Source organism: Platalea leucorodia (assembly GCF_965183815.1).
Source record: "Platalea leucorodia genome assembly, chromosome: 4".
NCBI lineage: Eukaryota > Metazoa > Chordata > Aves > Pelecaniformes > Threskiornithidae > Platalea > Platalea leucorodia.
The window spans coordinates 110,435,773-110,455,374 of NC_138826.1; the positions used below are offsets into that span (position 1 = coordinate 110,435,773).

Below are 19,602 nucleotides of genomic sequence, written 5' to 3' on the forward strand. Positions count from 1 at the left end.
TTAATGAAGACCTAACTAATGTCTTACTTTCTGCTGCTGAATGACTGCAGCAGGACACTTCCTTTCTACTACTTGACTAGAAAATCAAGAGAGAGGCCGAAAAAATGAGTCCTAAATGTTTGGGTTTTTTTTTTTTAATTATCCCTAATCATCAGAATGTGTGCATGTAAAGGTTCTTTGTATTGATTGACTGCGTTCTTAAAACAAAGTACCAGAAATAAATTTGTTTTGGGGAGAGAGTGGTAACTTCCGTGCTGCAAAGCTGGGGCAAATGTGATTGCTCCCATGCCAAAATTTTATGTTGTGGAGTACTTTCCTCACATTTAGTCCTTCAGTAAGAGACTGATGATACTGTAGATGGAAAGGTAAGGGTACTTCTTGTCTCACCAGCCTAGTTCTTAATGCACAAGAAAACTCTAAATCTTTTTTTCTGAAATTTCAGCTTTATGAAATTAAGTTAACCCTGTTGGTTCCATGGGAGCTGATGTGAGGGTTTGGCTTACCCTGTTAAGCTTATGGCATTTTATATTACGTAGGCATTGCAGATTTTAATACAGATAAAATAATATATAAGCTCAGTGAACTTTTGTATGTCTGTAGTCAGCTTATGGAAGATGGATTGTATTCAGTTCAAAAAGAAGTTTATGTTTGGGCATCTGCTATAAGATAATGACCTAGAGTGAGTGTTTTCATTTCTGTATCATTTTGACTTTTTACAAATGTCCCGTTCACACTCTGAATGCCTCTGTCATTTGCAGAAATGTGTAGTTGGGGTTGATTACCACTTTTTTCCAAAGGTAGATATTTTTGTGATCTGTCTGAAATACATTTGTCATGTCATAGAACTGTCTTACTGTGCTCTTTCTTCTTCTCCTCTCTCTCTTAAAAATTTAAATAGTGTACTATGTGAAGAAAGCCCGAAATCACCGCTGGCGGTGCAGTGATGTGACGTTTTGGTGTGTTGATGAGCACTTGTGTAATCAGTGGGTACAGGCGCTGAAAGAATTACTTGAAATGCAGAGTAAGTTGGACTAAACTACTAACATTTGCAGCATCATTTTACAGGCATGTATGTCAATATTATTTTGATATATCTGCTTTTTTGAACTCCTAAGAGCAGCTTATGCTCAAAAGTTGAGGGAGCTGAGAGTTGAAGTGTCTCATTCTTATCACTACTTTTGCATCTCACATATTGACTAAGTTGTACTGAGTGTTTTACTCTAATCAGTCAGGGCTATCGATGTCTTATAATTTTGCCCAGATGTAAATTATTTTCACAAAATAGGGACACATTAGAAGCTTAGCAGAGGCTTTAAATGACTGTAGCTTTGGAGAAAGTAAATCCTGAGGACAAGGATTGTAGCAATTTTAAGATTTATGGGTGGCTTTTTGTGTGTCTGTCTCACCTTTCCAGTCTCTGTCATCAACAACGTGCCTTACGTAGTAAGAGTTCCCAGTAATCCTTTCCCATTAATCATTGGACATATACTTCTTGGAAGGCTAAAAGTAGTTTTTCAGGAGTTATTCCTGAAAGAGATACCTTGATAGATGTCGGGGAGGAGCAGGAGCAGAGCAACTCCATGACAGAGGGAAAGTCAAAGACGACCATAGCACAGGCAGTGCTCTCGCAGAGCAGAGTGCAGTCCCTCTGTATCTGAGCAGGGTGGGCAGAGCAGGGATGGGGATAGCAGGTCCCATTTACAGCCCAGATGAAATAATCAGGTCCATCCAGGGAGGCCAGACAAGAGCAGCAGGAGATGGGGCTGGAGGCAGGGCTAGAGATAAGGTACCTACGGTATAGATCTGAGGTCTGTCTGAGAGACAGAGCTGGAGAAGGGACTGGAAACAAGTACACCTACGATGTGACTCAAGCAAGTACTTAAGGCTCACAGAATAAAAAAGGGTGCTTAACAAAAAAAGTTCTTCTTAACAGGCATTGGAAGCATGCATCTTACTAATGGTTTTGCTTTGTATATGTTACACGTGAGGTGTCTGCCTTCCAATAACATCTTTTCAAAAATGGGGTTTGTGCACCCATTCCATACATCTGTGAGAGATGTGGCCTGGGCATTCACCTCCATTTGAGTGCAGGTGTTCCTTCTACTATTTCAGAGAAGGTAACAGGTTCTCAGAGAGAGTCAATGGCACTTTGGGTGTGTGTGGCAGCTTTAAACCATTCAAACAGTCTAGATTGAGTGGATTTATTATGCAAGTGTGCTGATCTAATAATTCTGTTTATTCTTTTAAAATAATAATTTAGAATGCCATCTGAGGAAGTGCAAATGCTATAACAGGGCTTTGTGTTCTATACAAACAAGGAAGGCTCTCTAGGTGCAGCAAGCATTAACGTCTTGTGTATCTGTTAGTACAGAGATGTAATAGTTGTTTTCATGCCACCACCAATGTAAATCCGTAATGATTCAAAGAAACTTGAGATAGTAGTATCAAATGTGTTTTCTGGGGGGAAGGAGTTACACTGTAGGGCAAGCACTTGCTGTGCAGCCTGTAGTTTTGTGAGGTATTCTTACTGTGTCTTTATCGTTGAAAGGAAATGCATTTTAACTATGTTATCAAAGCAAGAATGTTGTTTAAATAAATTAATGTTAAAGTATTTCTGTGTGCTTCGCTGACAAGTGCCTTTCCTATTGCTGCCATTGGTTTGTCTTTTGTCTTTTATGCCTGTGATACTAATGTTATTTAGTGGGAAGGTACTGCAAGAATAATATAAATAAGAATGTGAGACATGGAGTCAGGTGAAATGATTCTGAATTTCACCTGCTCTCCTATTACCAATTTGTTCAATACTGTCAGTATACTCAGTATAAGAAAGAATAGATGAAGCAGGTTTTTAGAATTCTTTTATAAAGAGTTATAGGGTTATAAGAGTTAATAAGAGTTATAAAAGGCTTGTATGCTGTGTTCACTTTGTTTACAGGTTTGGTTTTGTTTAGCTTGTTGAATTTTTGTTTTGTGTACAAAAGCAGTGTACTATAATATTTTTCCATACTGCAGAGTCTAGACCAAAGCAGTTGCTTGTGTATATTAATCCATATGGAGGAAAACGGCAAGGGAAGAGGATTTATGAACAGAAAGTTGCTCCACTCTTCAGTCTGGCTTCTATCTCCACTGATGTTGTTAGTAAGTAATGAATATTTTAATTTCTTAATGAACATAATATGAACTCTTTAAAACATCTCTGAGTAGCTTAAGTTCTTTCTGTTACTTACCTTTTCGTACTAAGTAAATGAAACGAAGTGGTAGAGAGGGAATGCTTTCTAATTAAAGCATAGGTAGCCAGATAAATGATGACCTTATATCAAATTTCTGCTTACTAAATTAAAATTTCTGGTACTTCTGAGCTATTTGAACTCTTCATTTATAAGATACTATCTTTCTCCTCTTTTTAAGTTTTACTGTTAAAACCAATTGTTCACTTGCACGATTTTTTAGTGAAATATTTTTCCATATATACTGCAGTGCATGTCTGTCTCAGTTCTTTCCTTGGCATAAAATCTTTTGAAACACATTTTGTGGGCAGGCTGTTTTATGATGACATTGGTAATAGAATCATGGTTATTAATGAATTAATAATAACATTTTAATAATTGTATATTATATACCATTTTATAATAGTATATTTATAACAGTAATTTTTAATGTGTTTATTTCTTCATAGTAACGGAACATGCTAACCATGCTAAGGACAATTTATTTGAAGTTAATATTAATAAATATGATGGGTAAGTAACTTCACTTGCCTTTTTTTTTTCCTTTTGTAGCTGATGTATTCTGTAATCTGTCTGTTCTTGTCTCTAATTTAAAATAGTAGCCTTCATTGCTGATATGTTTATTAAAACAGCTGAAAGTTCTGGGCCATATTCCTTTCCATAGGAAATCGACTTTTAGGAATATCAAAGGAAAACTAACCTGTTTCAGTAAACCTGTTCAACACACAATATAATCAAGCATAGTATAACAATGTTTGCATGAGATTTGTCTTCAAAAGCTAAATGTAAGATTACTTCTGCTCGTCTAGAAGTTGACCATTCTGTGATAGCTCAAAAACTGCCCTGAAATGTTTTGTGGTATAGGTGATCTTGGCATATACATGAGTCCAGAACACTGCATCAGTAGCATTCAGCCTGTGTGTAAAAACCATGAGCTGTTTAGAAACGTTTCAGATAGCTCCTCTTACTATGTAGGACTGTTCAAATAATGGCTACATTACTGGACTTTATTTGTGTTTGTTCTGTTGTGGAATTACTGTTTTAAAAGAAGACCTAACCCAATGGTGAAATTGCATTCCATTATTAAATCTGCTGTAGAAGGCGAATATTTTAATAAATAAGCTAGCCATTCCAGTTTCTGTTTCATTACATGAAACAAGTTACACAGCTGGAAAATCATGAAAATGTATGCAGAATCTATGCAGGTAAACTCTCATAACTACAGTATTTTAAAATAGTATCTTCTTGTGCTTGTAGACAGGTACATTTAAACTGCGAAGTTGCAAAAATAAAACATTTTCTATCTTTTCAGAGTACTTTTGCTAGGGGAGCAGGTCTATATGCATTGTATACTTCGAGTGAGGGCATGATGTTGACAAATTGTGGTAGCAAGAAACTACATTCACAGGTTGAATTCCTAGACTTCACCCGCATTAAAATCAGTTGACTTTAAATAACCAGTTTTGACTATACTGGGATTTTTCTTAATTTTGCAGAAGTGCAAGGAAGGGAAACTGGGATCCTAGAAAAACCTAGTTGTTTAAGATTTTTCCTTTTCATTTGACCTAAGTGATTTGAAATAGGTAATACTGACAGTTGGTGAAATTCCAATACAGGGCAGAAAAGGGAAGCAAGTGAGCCCTTGTCCACTCCTAGGAAATTGGTTTTTTACAACAAGTGGCTGTGACCAATTGTGGTGGTACCTGAAGTGTTTTTGGCATAATCAAACAGTCTCTTACTGTAGAATTTTTTCTTTTTTGTGCTTTGGTGGGGTTTTTTGGTTTACTCTCTCTAACATGACTGAGATAAACAGTTGGCCAGAGAACTGGATCTTTCTAGAATCTCTTGATTCTTCTGTTCCCAGGCTGGGCCTTAATGGCAGTTAGCTTGGGAACTGCAACATGTCTTTCTAAGCCTAATTTTTGTCTGTTATGTACAAGTCTGTTTCTGTGGTGAACAGTAATGTTAGGAAGTGGTTCTTCTATTAATACTACTTTTTAAATAACAGATCACATGGTTACATGGAAGATTTTAAAAATGGTTGAACCACATAAATGCATGTGTTTCTTCAAGTTTGGTTGACTCTTCTCACATACAGGAAAAGCTTTAGATTCCTACACTTAGTTGTTGTTTACCTGTCCTTTTACATTGGTTCTGATAAGTGACTTTCTCTTCATTCAGTGATTGAGTTTTTTCCCCTTCATTCTTCATTTAATCTCCAGATTCCCTATTTGGCAAAGCCATGCCTGTAATTTTGGAACTAGGTACAGGATTCTTAATGAAAACGGCTTCACTGCCTTCCAAGTGTGTTTACGTGAGACAGTTTATTTAAACCTCTTGTGCGTGTTTCCTGTTTGTTCTTCCCATTTCCCTTTACAAGAATTTCTTATGGTGAGTGTACTAATCTAATAGCTCAGTGATAGAACAGCTTCTCTTCGAAAACAGTTACTTAAAATATTCATTCAGTTAAGATATAGCAGGTTTTTGTACATCGTTGTGCAGAACTAGTGTGCTGTAATATTCTGCAGGTAGCAACCATGTTTAGAGTAAGTCTGACGTATGAATTGTTGTGCTTCCTTATCTATATGCCTGTTGTACAAGCCTTTGTAAAACTGTTTCAGATTGATTTTTTTCCCTAGTTATTGAATTAGTTCACAGAATGGTTGAGATTAGAAGGGACCATAGTTCTTTGAAAACTCATTTGTCTTGTGGACTTGCCTCTCCTGAGGTCCTTTAGCATATGTAGTTTACTGTTATCATCTGTCTAAAAGATGAAATGCTAGCCCATTAGAAAAATAAACCCAAAATGTAAGCATCACTCTAAGAAGATCTTTCTTACAGTACTTCTTCACTAGGAGCCTTCACACATGTGACTTAAACGCACGTGCGACTCACACATTGGTCGTCTGATGTTTGCAACAAATTTGGTCATACTGGTATTGTGTATATGAACTTCTTTATCTGTCAGTATTTACCCTTGATAGGTATAGGCATTCATATCATTGTCATCTCTGAGCCTGGATATAGTACTTGTTATAAATAGAACACTACTGAGACAACATCGACCTTGAACTGATGTGGAAATTTTTGTCCACTTAACCTCTTTCTTAGAGTCTGCAGAGAAAGATAAGATGGCTAAAGTTGAGGAATAATGTAGTTAAGCTATGAGAAGAGAAATTAATTATAAAAATGAAAGACAAATATCCTTTTCTCCCTTCTCTCCCAGTCTTTTAGGTCTTGACTTAGAGTTGGACAGTGTGTATTTTTAAGACTGTCCTCTCCATTCATGAAAAAATGACTAGGTTTTTTCAAGCTTTCCTTCTGCTGAAAATGCAATAAGTAAATTTAAATCACCAGTACTTAAAATTTAAATAAAGTAATTTATCCTATGAAGTAAGTGCTCATTCTGCAGTATCTGTTGCTGACTATGTGGAAGAGTAAGTATTAGTTTATGCATTGGAAATAATTGCTATAGATAACAGTAAATATTCCTAAACATGTATGCTGGGGACTACATGCATAACTTTGGATTTGTCATGTGTTCCTTTGAAGTGTATTTGAATTAGTTTTTCAGTTAAAGAATGTTTATGCTTTTAGAGTTCAGGGTGTGCATTTGATTATTGTGCATGAAATGTATACTGCTGTAAAATAGTCTTTTACTTCCTAGTATTTGCTTGGCTGTGGACGCTCTGCTGAGCTTTAACATATTGAGGATCTGTGTAGCTGCTGCACCAGCTCTGACCTGAATTAAGTTTGCAAAACAAAGTTTTGCATCTGGTAACATTTAGAACTCTGTGTTTCATTATGAATGGTTATGTAGATATACATGACTTCTGTCTGTTTGATGAGCTCTCAGCATGTTCAAAAGAGCATGCAAGCATGCACTGTTCTGTTTTTTTGACTTTCATATGATGTATATCCCTATTAAATTAATAGTGTAAAAAATACTTCTGCCTGAAGCCACAAATATTAACTTACCTTTCCCTTTTTAGTAAAGGTACCCTATTTCCATTTTGCGTACTTAGAAAGCTGTATGTACAGTTCTGTTCAGTGTTTTCCTTGTATAGTGAATTTCCACTGACATTTGTCTGTCTGCACACAGCAATAGAGGATAAAATTTTTTTTTAGGTTGCATTCCAACATTTTTTTTCTAACATTACAGACATGTCTAGGTGCATTTGCAGTTGTGTAGCTTGAATTTTTTTTCCGCTTTTTGTTAATTGCAAAGTTGACTGTGGGCTACTATATTTTGTAAAAATGGAGGAGGAGAATAGAACAACTATTTTTGATGTGCCCAGTGCATGCCCTAAGTAGAACACTTGCCGTGTTGTTTATTGACTGTTAGTGTGCATTCTAATTTGTGTTTCCTGGCAGTGTTGTTTGTGTTGGTGGGGACGGCATGTTCAGTGAAGTGATGCATGGTCTCATTGGAAGAATGCAGAAGGACTCTGGCATAGACCAAAATAATCCCAAAGCACCATTAGTCCAGTGCAATATAAGGATTGGCATAATTCCTGCTGGTAAGAAAGGGTTAACTTCCAGTTTACTTTATTCATTTATTCTTGAAATTTCTTCTTATTCATAACGTCTTGAATTTAGGCCTAAGTGTAAGATATGAGCAATGATATTCTATAAAGACACCTAGATAAAGCTGTTTGCATCCTGGTATAATTATTGATCACATGCAATTTTATTTGGGAAGGGTACTCTGTCAAGGAAATCAAATCTTAATGTGCAACTTTAGAATTTAATTACTTTTTTTGTGACTTATTGTGTGTTAATAAAAGATAAGACATTGACAGTAATACCTTTGCCCATCTGAACACATTGACAGTAATACCTTTGCCCATCTGAACACATTGACAGTAATACCTTTGCCCATCTGAACACATTGAGTGAAATTTACTGAACAGAGATTTACCTGATAAATATTTTTCCAGTTCCAAATGATCCACAAATGTAGTTAGAATTGTAATGAGAACTTGCCGCTGGTCTGGCAAACTCCAGACAAATGCTAAAATTTCTTCTTCCCTTTTTTTTTCCCCCTCCAGTTGTCATCACAGAAAGCGTAAGGCAACTACAGCTGAGGAACAGTCCTCAGGTTCCAGACCAAGCTGCAGTTTCTGCTGCTTTTTAGAGGTGCTATACCTTCACAGTTCTCAATGTCAGCCACTTTTGCAGGCAATCCTGACTGCTGTCATTGAGAGGCATTTAAGAGAACTCATTCTTGGAATTCAGGTCTTTGGTGAAAAACTTATTTTTTTTTATTGACCATAGACACTCTTTGGATCAATCTTGCTGTTAAATCTAGTCTCCCAGGTGTTACCCTGCCCAGTTGGTCCCCAAGATTCGTTCAGAAGTTGACTTACAAGGTGACTCTCTCTTCCAGGACTGGATTCAGTGTTGCAACTTTTTAACAGCATCTGTAATTTTGAGGACTCTCTGGAAAGACAAATGGACAGTTCAGTGTCTTTTCTATGCTGTTCTCGTTTTCTAGTCAGATGCTTGAGATTAGAATTAAAGAACTGGGATATGAAATAAGTATTACAAGCTTCTGACTAGAACTAAAACACAGACTTTATGAGAAAATTTAGCACAAGTTATAAAAATACACCAAGTGAAATAGTATATTTGTACCCTCAGGCTTTAGGTGACTAATTTTTTACTCATTATAGCTTTGTGAAGAATGTATCCAAAACCAAATGATCTGAATTGTTGCTTGGAAGAAGCTTAACCCTTTCTGCTTGCAGTACAATAAGGGTTAGATATCTAAAAGTTGCAATGTGAATATCCCCTTACTGTTTTTCATTCTCCTTGTTAGCTAGCACATTAAGGGTTCTGTATAACAGAATTACTATATGTAAGTATATTCTGATTTTATTTGTTAAAGCTTTGTATTAAAATCAGTTTGTATAACAAACTTAACAAGAATAGAATTTGAAGTGTTCTACCCTTCGTTTCCCTTATTTGGGCAAATTTCTTGGACTAAAGGTTTTTTGCTTACGTGGTTGGTTTCAGAAGATTTTGCCTACTGGTGATCTTAGTGACCATAAGAAGATATAATTTAAAAAAAGAACCTCAATATTAAGAACTATTCCTTTGTCCTTAGGAAGTTAATTATAAGAATGTTAAAACTGAAAGATTAACCTTGCTTTTTCAACAATTTCTTAATGCATTTTTTCCAATTGTAACCAAAAAGTATGATCTTCACTGGTATTTTAATATTGCTAACATATATCAAGTCACTTTCTTCTATTACATACTTTAGTGTTTCATTTGTTGTGTTTTGTCCATTGTAGCTGTTTGCTTTTTGAATGTATACGGCATGCTCTATTTCTTGAACTAACATGAGGTACAGCCTTGTAATCAGTGCTATGATTCAAATATTTTCTCCAAGTCATTATTCAGATCCCTCAAAAATTATTTATAATGGTATGTAAGAAAGCTGGCCTTGAAGTTCTATTAATTAAGTTTTTGGAAGTACAGGGGATAATACATATCTTGATCTGTTTGTATATTGTACCATATTTAAAATGATTCATTACTGAAAATATGGGAAAGTGCTTATTTACTGAAAAAGGCAGTCAAATCGCTGAACAGATCTTAACCCTTTCATAACACATCTACCCATCACAGGGACCTTAAATTGTGTATGAAACAGCCAAACCCATGCATTGCAGGGTGGTCAGGAAGGCAACAAGAGCTTGTTTTTCCAGCCGTTGGTGAAGCTGTTCTCTGTTCATCTTTGCTTGATGTAGTGGAGCTCTGACCATGTACTGACCCGAACAGATCCCCTAGTTCTCAGACTAGTGCAAGAAGTCTGTTCCAAAGCAAGTGAGATCCTTAAAAAGACTTTTCTAAAAACTGAAATACAGCAAGTCAAAAGGAATAACGAAATATAAATCATGCATCTAGAAAAACTTCATCCGTGATGCTCTTTTTAGTTTTTCGTAACCAACCTTTTTCTTAAAATCTTAAGAACTCATTGATAGATATTGAAAACAAACACTACCCATAGTTTAGAGATTAAGTTCTAAAGCTCTGTGTGTCTTGTGGTACATGGAGACAGTTTACTCGGGACACGAGCCTGGGGTAAGGTGACACTGAATCAGTGTTTTTGCCTTTTTTATCATTTAGTTCCTAACATCAAGCTGTGTTAACAGAAACATGGCAGGTTGTGGTTTGTGGTTGTGATTAAGCAGTGTCTGTATTCAAACTAACACTCAATTCAGCAGACTTAACCTTTGCTTAGAAACTGTCAATTTAATTGGATAAAGGTTTGAAATTACAAATGAAAGAGATGTAATGCTAAAACACTCTGATCTATATGACTGGTTTTGAGTAATTAGCTTTATTTAATAGGCTCTTTTTTAATGTTGTTGTTACTTGTAAATCATGATTCTAACTTTCTGGAGCAAGCCCCTGCTTGTCCCCCCCCCCCCCCCCCCCCCTTTTTTTTTTTTAACAGATGTGTCTGTTTTCAGACAGTCTCTTTCCTTAGTGTCTCTTTTGGTTAAAAATATCATTTATTCTTATTCTTTATGGTACATTTTTATGAAATAACTTGTGTTTTTATAAACACGAAGAAAGGCTTCTACTCATGGCAGTTTTAACTTCTGAATTTCTCTTAGTTACAGCCGTTCTTCAAATCCGAGAGTGTAAATTGATTGATTGCTGTTGTAAACAGTTTTGATGTTAAGAGTTCTTAGAGGTTGTAGCAACCTGACAGTTTTGTACTGCGATGTGATAGCTACAAGTCAGCACACCTATGAAAACTTCTGTGTAGTTATTACTTCCTTCCAGTGCCATCTAGCCTTAAAAGTGCATTCAGCCATGGTTTCTCTCTGTATTCAGAATGGTAGTATGCCTCCATAGGACTTAAAAACAGAGAATCATTTCTCTTACAACATGTGGCACTGTTTCATGCACATATTTTAGTATTAAAATTATACCCTCTGGAGTAAGCCAAAGTAATTTGTTCTTCTTACTAAACCTGGTATAGAACAGGAGGACAAAGCTGTCAACTGCTGTCGGAGGACTCTTTAGTAAAAGAGAACGGATTAGATTAAATACTCTTATGATATCAGCAGGTAGAAAAAAAAAAATCCTACTTCACTCAGTGCTGTGGCATAATATTAATGCATCCATTCTTCCAGAAACCAAGTCTGTCAGCCTACCCTGGGGATAGGGAAAAATCTTCCAAGTACTAGGGAAGATTAGTAAAATGTAGGTACAAAGTGTTAATTGCTAAGTGATTTAGGCTTCTAGTGCATCCAGATCCCTCTCACTTTTGCTGTGCTCAAGGTATGAGCTCTGTAATGTCTAGGATTGAAGCATGCGGTATGATTATAATCAGCATGTTGATGTGTAGCTGTAGAAGTTAAGGGTGCTAAAGGCAGCACAGGCTTCTTATGTGAAGGTAGTATAGAAAAATGGTGGACGATTTATTCACAAACTTAACCAGATGCAAGTAAAATCATGAAGCATGACTGGACTCGTACTGCTGTCATCTAGGCTGTAAAATTTCTCTTCAAAAATGTGTTAAAGCATAGCATAAAAAGCTATCTAATTCTTTTTTAAAATGACTCCAAGTGATGTGTCCACAGCCTTCTCTTTTACAACGTTTGTAATATTTAATGATCTTTGCAGTTTAGTTAGCATGTCATTTCAAGGTTCAGTATGTCCAGTTTGAAATCTGAAGTGCAATGTTTTGTGCTCCTCCTTCAGCATTTTAAATCCATTATGCTTCTGGAAATGACAGTCTTAGAGCTAAACACTGCATTTAAAATGGTGTGGCTGCTATCAAGGCAACTAAATCAAGATTACTTTTCCCTATGATATTAATTTCATCTCTTAAATTTGCCATTATTCTATTAATCCATTTTTGTTGTACTGTGGTACTGAACTTCTGAAGTGATTATCTACCAAAAAAACCAGACCAAAGTCCTTCTGGACTGTTCCTTTTTAAGCCAGTCTGTCACTCTGCAGATGTTAAACTTGGTTTCTGGATGCAGAAAAGAAGATGTATAAAACTTTGGGTAGCAACATGACTGTATGCCCAGGCATTTCATCTCTCCCTGTAACAGTAGCTTCTCCCCTTACTTTTGAATATATCAGATCCTTGTCATTTGAAAATCACTTCCCAGAAAAGTCACCACCTAGATTTTTCAAAACACTAAACGCTGCTTGACTAAGAGTATGCAGTTACTCTGTCATTAGCATGTCTCACCTGATATTTTGTCTATGAGGTGACTGCATGGATTGTGATTTCACAAAAATGCTATAAATGTATGGGACCCCCACTGAAGTGGTTATTCTACCTGTTTGCAGTACAGAATCGTGTTGCTATACTAATTTGTCTCTGAGGATTCTGCATGTGCTATGGGAGCACCTGCTCCTGTCAAGGGTATCTCACATGGAGCAACGCTTATGAGCACTAAAAATATTCCTATTTCTTCATTAAATTAACTTTTTTTATAGGATCAGTGTCTAGCTGACTGTTGCTTCTGTCATCTGCTTAGTTTAGTACTTCCAGCTCTTTGGAATTTGTTTAGTTTGCCATCAATAAAAGCACAAAAGTGAATACTTACAGCGCACAGCATTCATGTGTTTTGGTTTAAGAAAACTTAGTTGTAAGTTGGTAGTCTAATCATTTTTCAGATTATTAATTTTAGCACTTCGATTTTTTTTTTTTTTGGTCCACGGAATCAATGGCATGAACTCTTCCATACAACCAGTAAATCATCACTTTGGTGGTTCTATGACCGATTTAAAGCTTGTGAGGTGGTGTCTGAGCACCTGTCTGCATGACTTGTCTACTCACAAATATCCAGCAATATTTGCACACAAAGGGGAAATGTGGTGATTTAGCTGTACTGTATTCTATGTAGCGCAGTCCATCACTTTGGCAAAAATGTTTTATGGGGAGTATATACTCTTTAATATTTTAGATACATATCTTGGTCATCTCTCCTTGTGATTAATTAAAAGGAAGGATTTCCTTCCTAATTTTAAAATCATTAAATTTATTGAAAAAATCACAGTGTTTAAATTTGGGGAGGGAAAGAATGTAGAACAACTTGCCTATATAACAACTATGTGGTTGTATGATACCTCCTGATAACAAACAGACTTTGGGGAAGATGGGTAATGAAACAGGACTCTAGTGTACATAATGATGGTAAAGATTCAAAGTAATTATACTTATTTTAACAAAGACTAGTTGATGTACCCTCTACACATTTCGTATTTTCAGTAGGCTCTTAATATCAAAGTATCTGGGATGAGAGCTTTAGCTGGGAGATTTCAGACATTGAGTTTAGGATTCGGCTACCTACATATGGTGGTATGGTGCCACCGTCGTTGAAATGTACTAGCCCTAGGCAAGACAACTGTTGTACTAGAGTAGCAGTTGGAAGCCAAGCAGAGTAATCTGCAGCACTTGAACACTGGTGGCTGGTGTCATTTTAGGTAACGGAGTTACTCTCCTTAGGGTGCATTTCAATTTGAAATTGGTACTCGGATTTTTGTGCTTACATTTAGGTGTCTGCAGGTGAGGTGGGCATCTAAGCTCATGTTATAGCCAGGGACATCTGGTCGATACAGTCCAGAGAGCCTGTAGATCTTGTGTTGCATCTGCTCGTCTTGTGCAGATGTCTTGTTTCCTAAGGCCCTTTAAATGGGGCCTGTGTGTGAGTACCTTGAATGAAGCTCAAGCTGCTGTTAACATTCCCAACAAGATCGTGACCAGAATGGAAGCTTTGACATAGTCTGCAGTGTTACATGTACCTAGGTCTTAACCTGAAACTTAATCATTTCCTTGCATGTTGATTTCCTTCTCTTCTAGCACACCAATGCAAAAATTAGTTTCCACACTGAAGATCTTACCTTTTTTTAATGAATTAGGGCTCAGTTAACAAGTAGTTCAACTACTTTCTTCACATTTGTATGTATTCTGTGCAACCCCTAAAAACCTCTTTCGTTTTCCTTCACTCAGTTAGGCTGTTGCCCTTAAAAATACCCAAAGAAAATCTGGCAGAGTATGTATATAAGTTTTCTGTTGGTTTAACCAGAACAAACAACATCCACCACCTGACATTAGTGAACAGTCATGCTCTAAGAAAGCTTCTTGCACAAATTGAGTGCTCTGGCAATCCTAAACTGTTAATCAAGGGATATTAGTCAAGCTGTATTTACATTCTAATCCTGCTTTCCATATCAGATTTATACTGATGAAGTAAGCCAGATTTTGGTGGAGTTTGCATGTGCATCTACTCAGAGTGCTGTTTCAGCAGCAGTAGATTTCAAATCTGTTCAAGGCCCACCTAATGGTCTAGAATTCCTGTTTGTTGTGAGGTATTTAAAGAGATTCAAATCCTTAGTCATCATGGACATTTTTGTGACCTTTAAACTAGTACTCTTAGGTTAGTGCTTGGTGTGGTGTTATGACCAGTTGTGTTCTCTTGGAATGTACGTAAGGAATGACACCAGTTTTGTTGCTCCATACTACTGGCTCTGAGAGAGAAAAAAAATGATATTTTACTGTTTGTAGTTGGTACTCCACTGGCATGTCTGGGAAAGAGGCATGATTTGACAGTTGGTAAACACTGCTGGTGTCTTCCCAGTCTCCCATTTTAGAATCTCAGAATTAATTTCAGACTTCAGATGTGATTTTAGCCCTCCCTTGCTAGTTAACAAATAGAAATGAAAATAAGTTTTACAAAATTGCCCTACAGATATATCAGCTTTTAATTGACATAAGCCTCACATGTGAAAATGTAGCTTGCATGAATTCCTCTCTTCTCCTCCCACCTATCATGTAAGACTACTTGGAAGCTCTGTTACATCAAGACAAATGTGACTAAGGTAATTCTAGCAGCAGAATGCAAACAGATCTTGAAGAAATGAAAAAGGTTGGATGAAATGTTGGGCTTGTATGTTCAGCAGTAAAAGTTCAGGTCCAATCTTTTAGTGGCTATTTTTTTTTTTTGTTTTTCTTTTTAAAAGTAGTGAGAATTTTCTTTTCTGCCTGACTGAAATTCATGAGTGTAGGAGGCAAAATGAAACTGAAAAAATTGGCACTAAAGCATAGCTTCAGCATCTGAATTCTACTTAATATTTTCTCCTATAAAACTCCAAACGTGTCATGATAACATCATTGGTGTACCTTGTCTGTTATGGTACTGAGAGAAATTGGAGTCCCAGTTCCTGTGCAACAGCATATACTTGTCATGGTACACTTGCACCGCCTTGAACCTCGACCTTGTAGAGAGAGATCTCTTTAGTCACAGTTTCTTTTGTTCTGCAGTTCTGTTATATTTATATTCTCTCTAATTGTCTCCTGGAGCTGCTTCTTGTTCGCTGTGGCAGGCTTCTGCACAGCATTTACTTCATAGAAGCTTCTCTCATGCCCTTCACTTGTAGGGGACGTGGTGTACATTTCCTGAGAAGGGAGTTGGAGAGGAAAGGATTTTCTTTGCTCCTATTGATAACTGTATATATCCTGACTGTTTTCAAAGTGAGAAAAAAAACAAAGAGGATTTTAAGTAGTGATTGCTCGTTCATCCATTTTTAGTTTTCTATTTCAATTTGATTAGGCCTCAGAAATGAAGTACTCTGTATCTGAGCTGCTCTACATCTAGTGTATCAGTAGCGGATCTGAGAACGTATATGTGGACAAAGTAAGTTTTTGTTTTTGGATATCCAGCCTTGACTTTAAAGGAATTCAATTTCAGGGAAGGGATGGGAGAAACTACAAGATAAATTCAGATTTAGATGCTGCAACAAAAATGCTTGGGTATGTCTGGCCCTGACTTTCAAGTCCCTGCTGCAGAATAGGATTCAGAACCCTACATTAGGCTCTTAGATTGTTTTTTATAGGGATAAGGGAGAATTGCCAGTCTCTAAACAGCACCTAAAATACTGAGTGGACATACTGAGTGATGAGTGGCCTGAAGGTAGTTAGTAACAAAGACAGAATATTGGTGAAACCTAAAGTTTCCCCCCTTTCTTCTTGTAGGTATTTTTCTCAAGACTGTAAAGGAACATCTCTATTCACTTTGCTCCCTTATCTATAAAATAATTCTTGAAAGCAAGTATTTACTAATTTTCAAATAATAAAACTAAGCAGGAGTTTCTGGTTTAAGATGCAGCTGGAGGAGGAGGGGATGTTGACAATCTGGAATTTAGATCACTCCCCCCAGAAACAGGAGACCGGTCAACTTCTTTTCATTAGATCTCAATGAGTAAGAAATCTCAAGCAAAGGAGAATCAGCATATGCCTGCCTTCCCCTCCATCCTGAATTGATATGAAAGCTGTAATGTAATCCTGAAATTTTTCATATGAATTAGCTTATTTCCCTTCACTAACTGCTATATATTTGTTGCTTATACGGTGAAAATCTTTAGAGAGAAATAAATTCTACTTATTGTGGGGGTGGGGAATGTTACAATTTAAAGCATAATATTTGTATCCTTGTATTTACTTTGTTCCATGAAATAGAAAGGGGCAGGCCAAAGGAACATAATGCTTTCATTTGGAGGACCATGCCAATAATATTTGTTTTGAAAAGATATGAATTAATCTCTCATTTTTTATTTTTCAGGATCAACAGATTGCATATGCTATTCAACTGTTGGCATTTCTGATCCAGTAACATCAGCTCTTCATATTATTGTAGGTGGGTGGTCACAGTTCACTGTTTTGTTATGAAAATTATTAAAATAGCCAAAAATAGTAATTAATTTAGTTCTTTCTATATGTTTGTGAAATATAATTTGAACATAATGGCTGAGTTGAAATACAAAGGTTTTGTCTGGGATTTAAGTCTCTGATTTGAAATACAGAATTGCTTTTTCTACTGTAATTCATTGTTTTCAAAGGATCATAACATTTTGAAATTTTATGTCTCTTGCTTAAGTTTTCATGTGTTCTGGCATGCTTTTGAAAATAGCAGTAAAATACAATAAGCAGTGTAAGTTGTTGGACTGTATATCTCCCTCTCTCTTAGAGAAAGCTGTGACAAGTGCATGTACGCTTGAATAGTAGTATTTTGTACTAGTTGCCCAATTGTCCTGTGCAATTCAATGCTTCCATGCCAAGTTAGAAGTATGGCTTCTGCTTGACAGAATGGGGAATTAGCTGATAATTCCCCATTTTTACCATCTGTAAGTCATATATTTGAAGAGGAACTAGGGAGGAAAACAACTACTCTTCAGTCAATGCTTTTTGATATGTTGTCATCAGTAGGGATGCTGGCATTGCCACTTCTCAAAGTCCTCTAGTAATGGAGTCCGTGAACTGCACTGGGGCTGAAGGAGACAGCTTCACATATCAGTGCGTTGTGATTTGTGATGTCCATCCTATTTTGCCACATACTGAAGAATCATAGTCGCCCAGTTCTTGATACTGAATTTGAAAAGTTGTGCAAGATAGTCTTCAGTTATAACGATGTTGCGTAAGCATAAAGGATAGAATTTCCAAGTGATTATTATTTCATTATCATTTGTTATTGAGTGCGTAACAGTTGCAGTTTTAGGAGCTCGTGTTGCAAAGGTTTACACATGTGATTCTCTGTTACTAACCTACGGTTAAATCTGTTCAGCATATGTAGAGTTCGAGCCATTGGACTAGGATTAGAGAGAGATATGGACTTAGTATATCATAGTATTTTAGCTGGATTATTAAATGTGCATGTATACACATGTATTTAGATTTTTAAGAGCATCTCTCACTTATGTAAAGGGTTCTTCACAGTAGTCCATGGTGGAGGATGAGAGACAACAGGCATAAAATGAAAGAGAATTAAAAAGAAAAAAAAAAAAAAACCAAAACCAAAAACCAAAACAAACAAGCAAAGAAACAACTCTTCCCCCCCCCCCCCCAACCCACCACCACTCCAAAGCTTACATTATGAGGACATGAGAGAGGGTGTATACTCTCTGTTCTTAGGGATTTTCAGGACTTGACTGGCTAAGTCCTGAGTAGCCTGGTCTGACCTCATAGCTGAACCTACTTTGGGATCTTTGATGAGAAGCCTAAGGCCCCTTCCAGCTTGAATTATCCTCTGATAGTATGACATATATGATTAGGTAGTATCTGGTAGATGTACAGATACTGCATTGATCTCTTCTATAATATCTCCTCCTACTGCTACCTGGTAAATGAGTGTAAATTCATTATATTTTTAGCATACCGACCTTTCTTCTCACTTTGTGCTTAATGCTTTTTAAATATTAAATGAGTATTAGAAAATTAATTTTCCCTTTCTGCATGTATGAGAAATATTTATGAATATATATGACATATAAATATTATGACATAAATACAAATGTATTTTTTATTTTTAAAAAATCTGTAACATTAAAGTTTACTATCATGTTTGCAGCTACAAACAAAATAACCCTTAATAGAACCTTGCATTTCTGACCTTCATAGGTGACTGTCAGCCTCTGGATGTCTCTTCTATACATCATAACAACACGTTTTTGAAGTACTCTGTATCATTGCTGGGTTACGGTTTTTATGGAGATATATTAAAAGATAGTGAAAAGAAGCGGTGGATGGGTCCGATGAGATACGACTACTCAGGTAACTTGTGTAATTATTACATTCTTTTGTCAGCATGTAAACATATTGGAGCAGTTGATGTGCTCTCTCCAAACCAAGCTTCTCTGAAGCTTTTAAACATAAGAGGCATACTGAACCCGATTTTAAACTCTTTGTGGTACCCGAGTACATTGGATGACATTATGTAAAGCTCCATAACTTGGGGGATAACACTAACAGTGTCCTCATTAAAGTTGTGTTGAATTTGACTATATAGCATGGTTAATTTATTAACTGATAGTTTAAGTTTTTTATGAGCTCTATAAAGAACTAAAAAGTTGATACTGAACTGTTACAAATTATGTTGGAAGCAACCCTAATTCAAATTGTTTAATAGGCTTTTTTTATTAATAAAATTGCTAGTGCTGTTCTGGGTTGTTAATAGAAATGTGTTGCTGTATGTCACCTAGTGATAGCTGCCTAAAAAGTAATATCTTTTCAGTTAGAGAGAGAGAGGCACTCCCCTGCCTTGGACATTTGGCTGATGGAATGAATTGTTAATTTTGTCCTTCTTCCAGCACTGATTATAGAGGGAGCTGAGTGGTTTAGCCTAGTTAGCTAGTACTTGGACAAATCCTATGCTACTGGAAGGTATTTTTTGCTGCCTTTCGTTTGTTTTGTGTTAGAAAAAGAAGATACAAAAGCAGAGTTTAAGTAGCGTAGGCTAATTTTAAGATTCAGCGGAGATGTACAGCTCAAATTTTTAGTTGGCTCTTAAAGATGTCAAGCAAAGTAATGGCACTATTGGCAAATGTTAAAAAGTTGAAG

At 36.4% G+C, this 19,602-nt stretch overlaps 1 protein-coding gene across 1 annotated transcript in view; it reads left to right on the top strand.

Moving 5' to 3' along the window:
* Positions 1 to 19,602, top strand: part of CERK (ceramide kinase) — a gene marked incomplete at its 5' end in the record, with an annotated part of 43,891 nt that overhangs the window by 10,665 nt on the left and 13,624 nt on the right. Inside the window, 6 exons of the mRNA XM_082308073.1 lie at positions 899 to 1,021; positions 3,013 to 3,138; positions 3,677 to 3,740; positions 7,602 to 7,747; positions 16,832 to 16,906; positions 18,664 to 18,816. Of these exons, the coding sequence (XP_082164199.1) occupies positions 899 to 1,021; positions 3,013 to 3,138; positions 3,677 to 3,740; positions 7,602 to 7,747; positions 16,832 to 16,906; positions 18,664 to 18,816 (687 nt within the window). The remainder of the gene's footprint in view (positions 1 to 898; positions 1,022 to 3,012; positions 3,139 to 3,676; positions 3,741 to 7,601; positions 7,748 to 16,831; positions 16,907 to 18,663; positions 18,817 to 19,602) is intronic.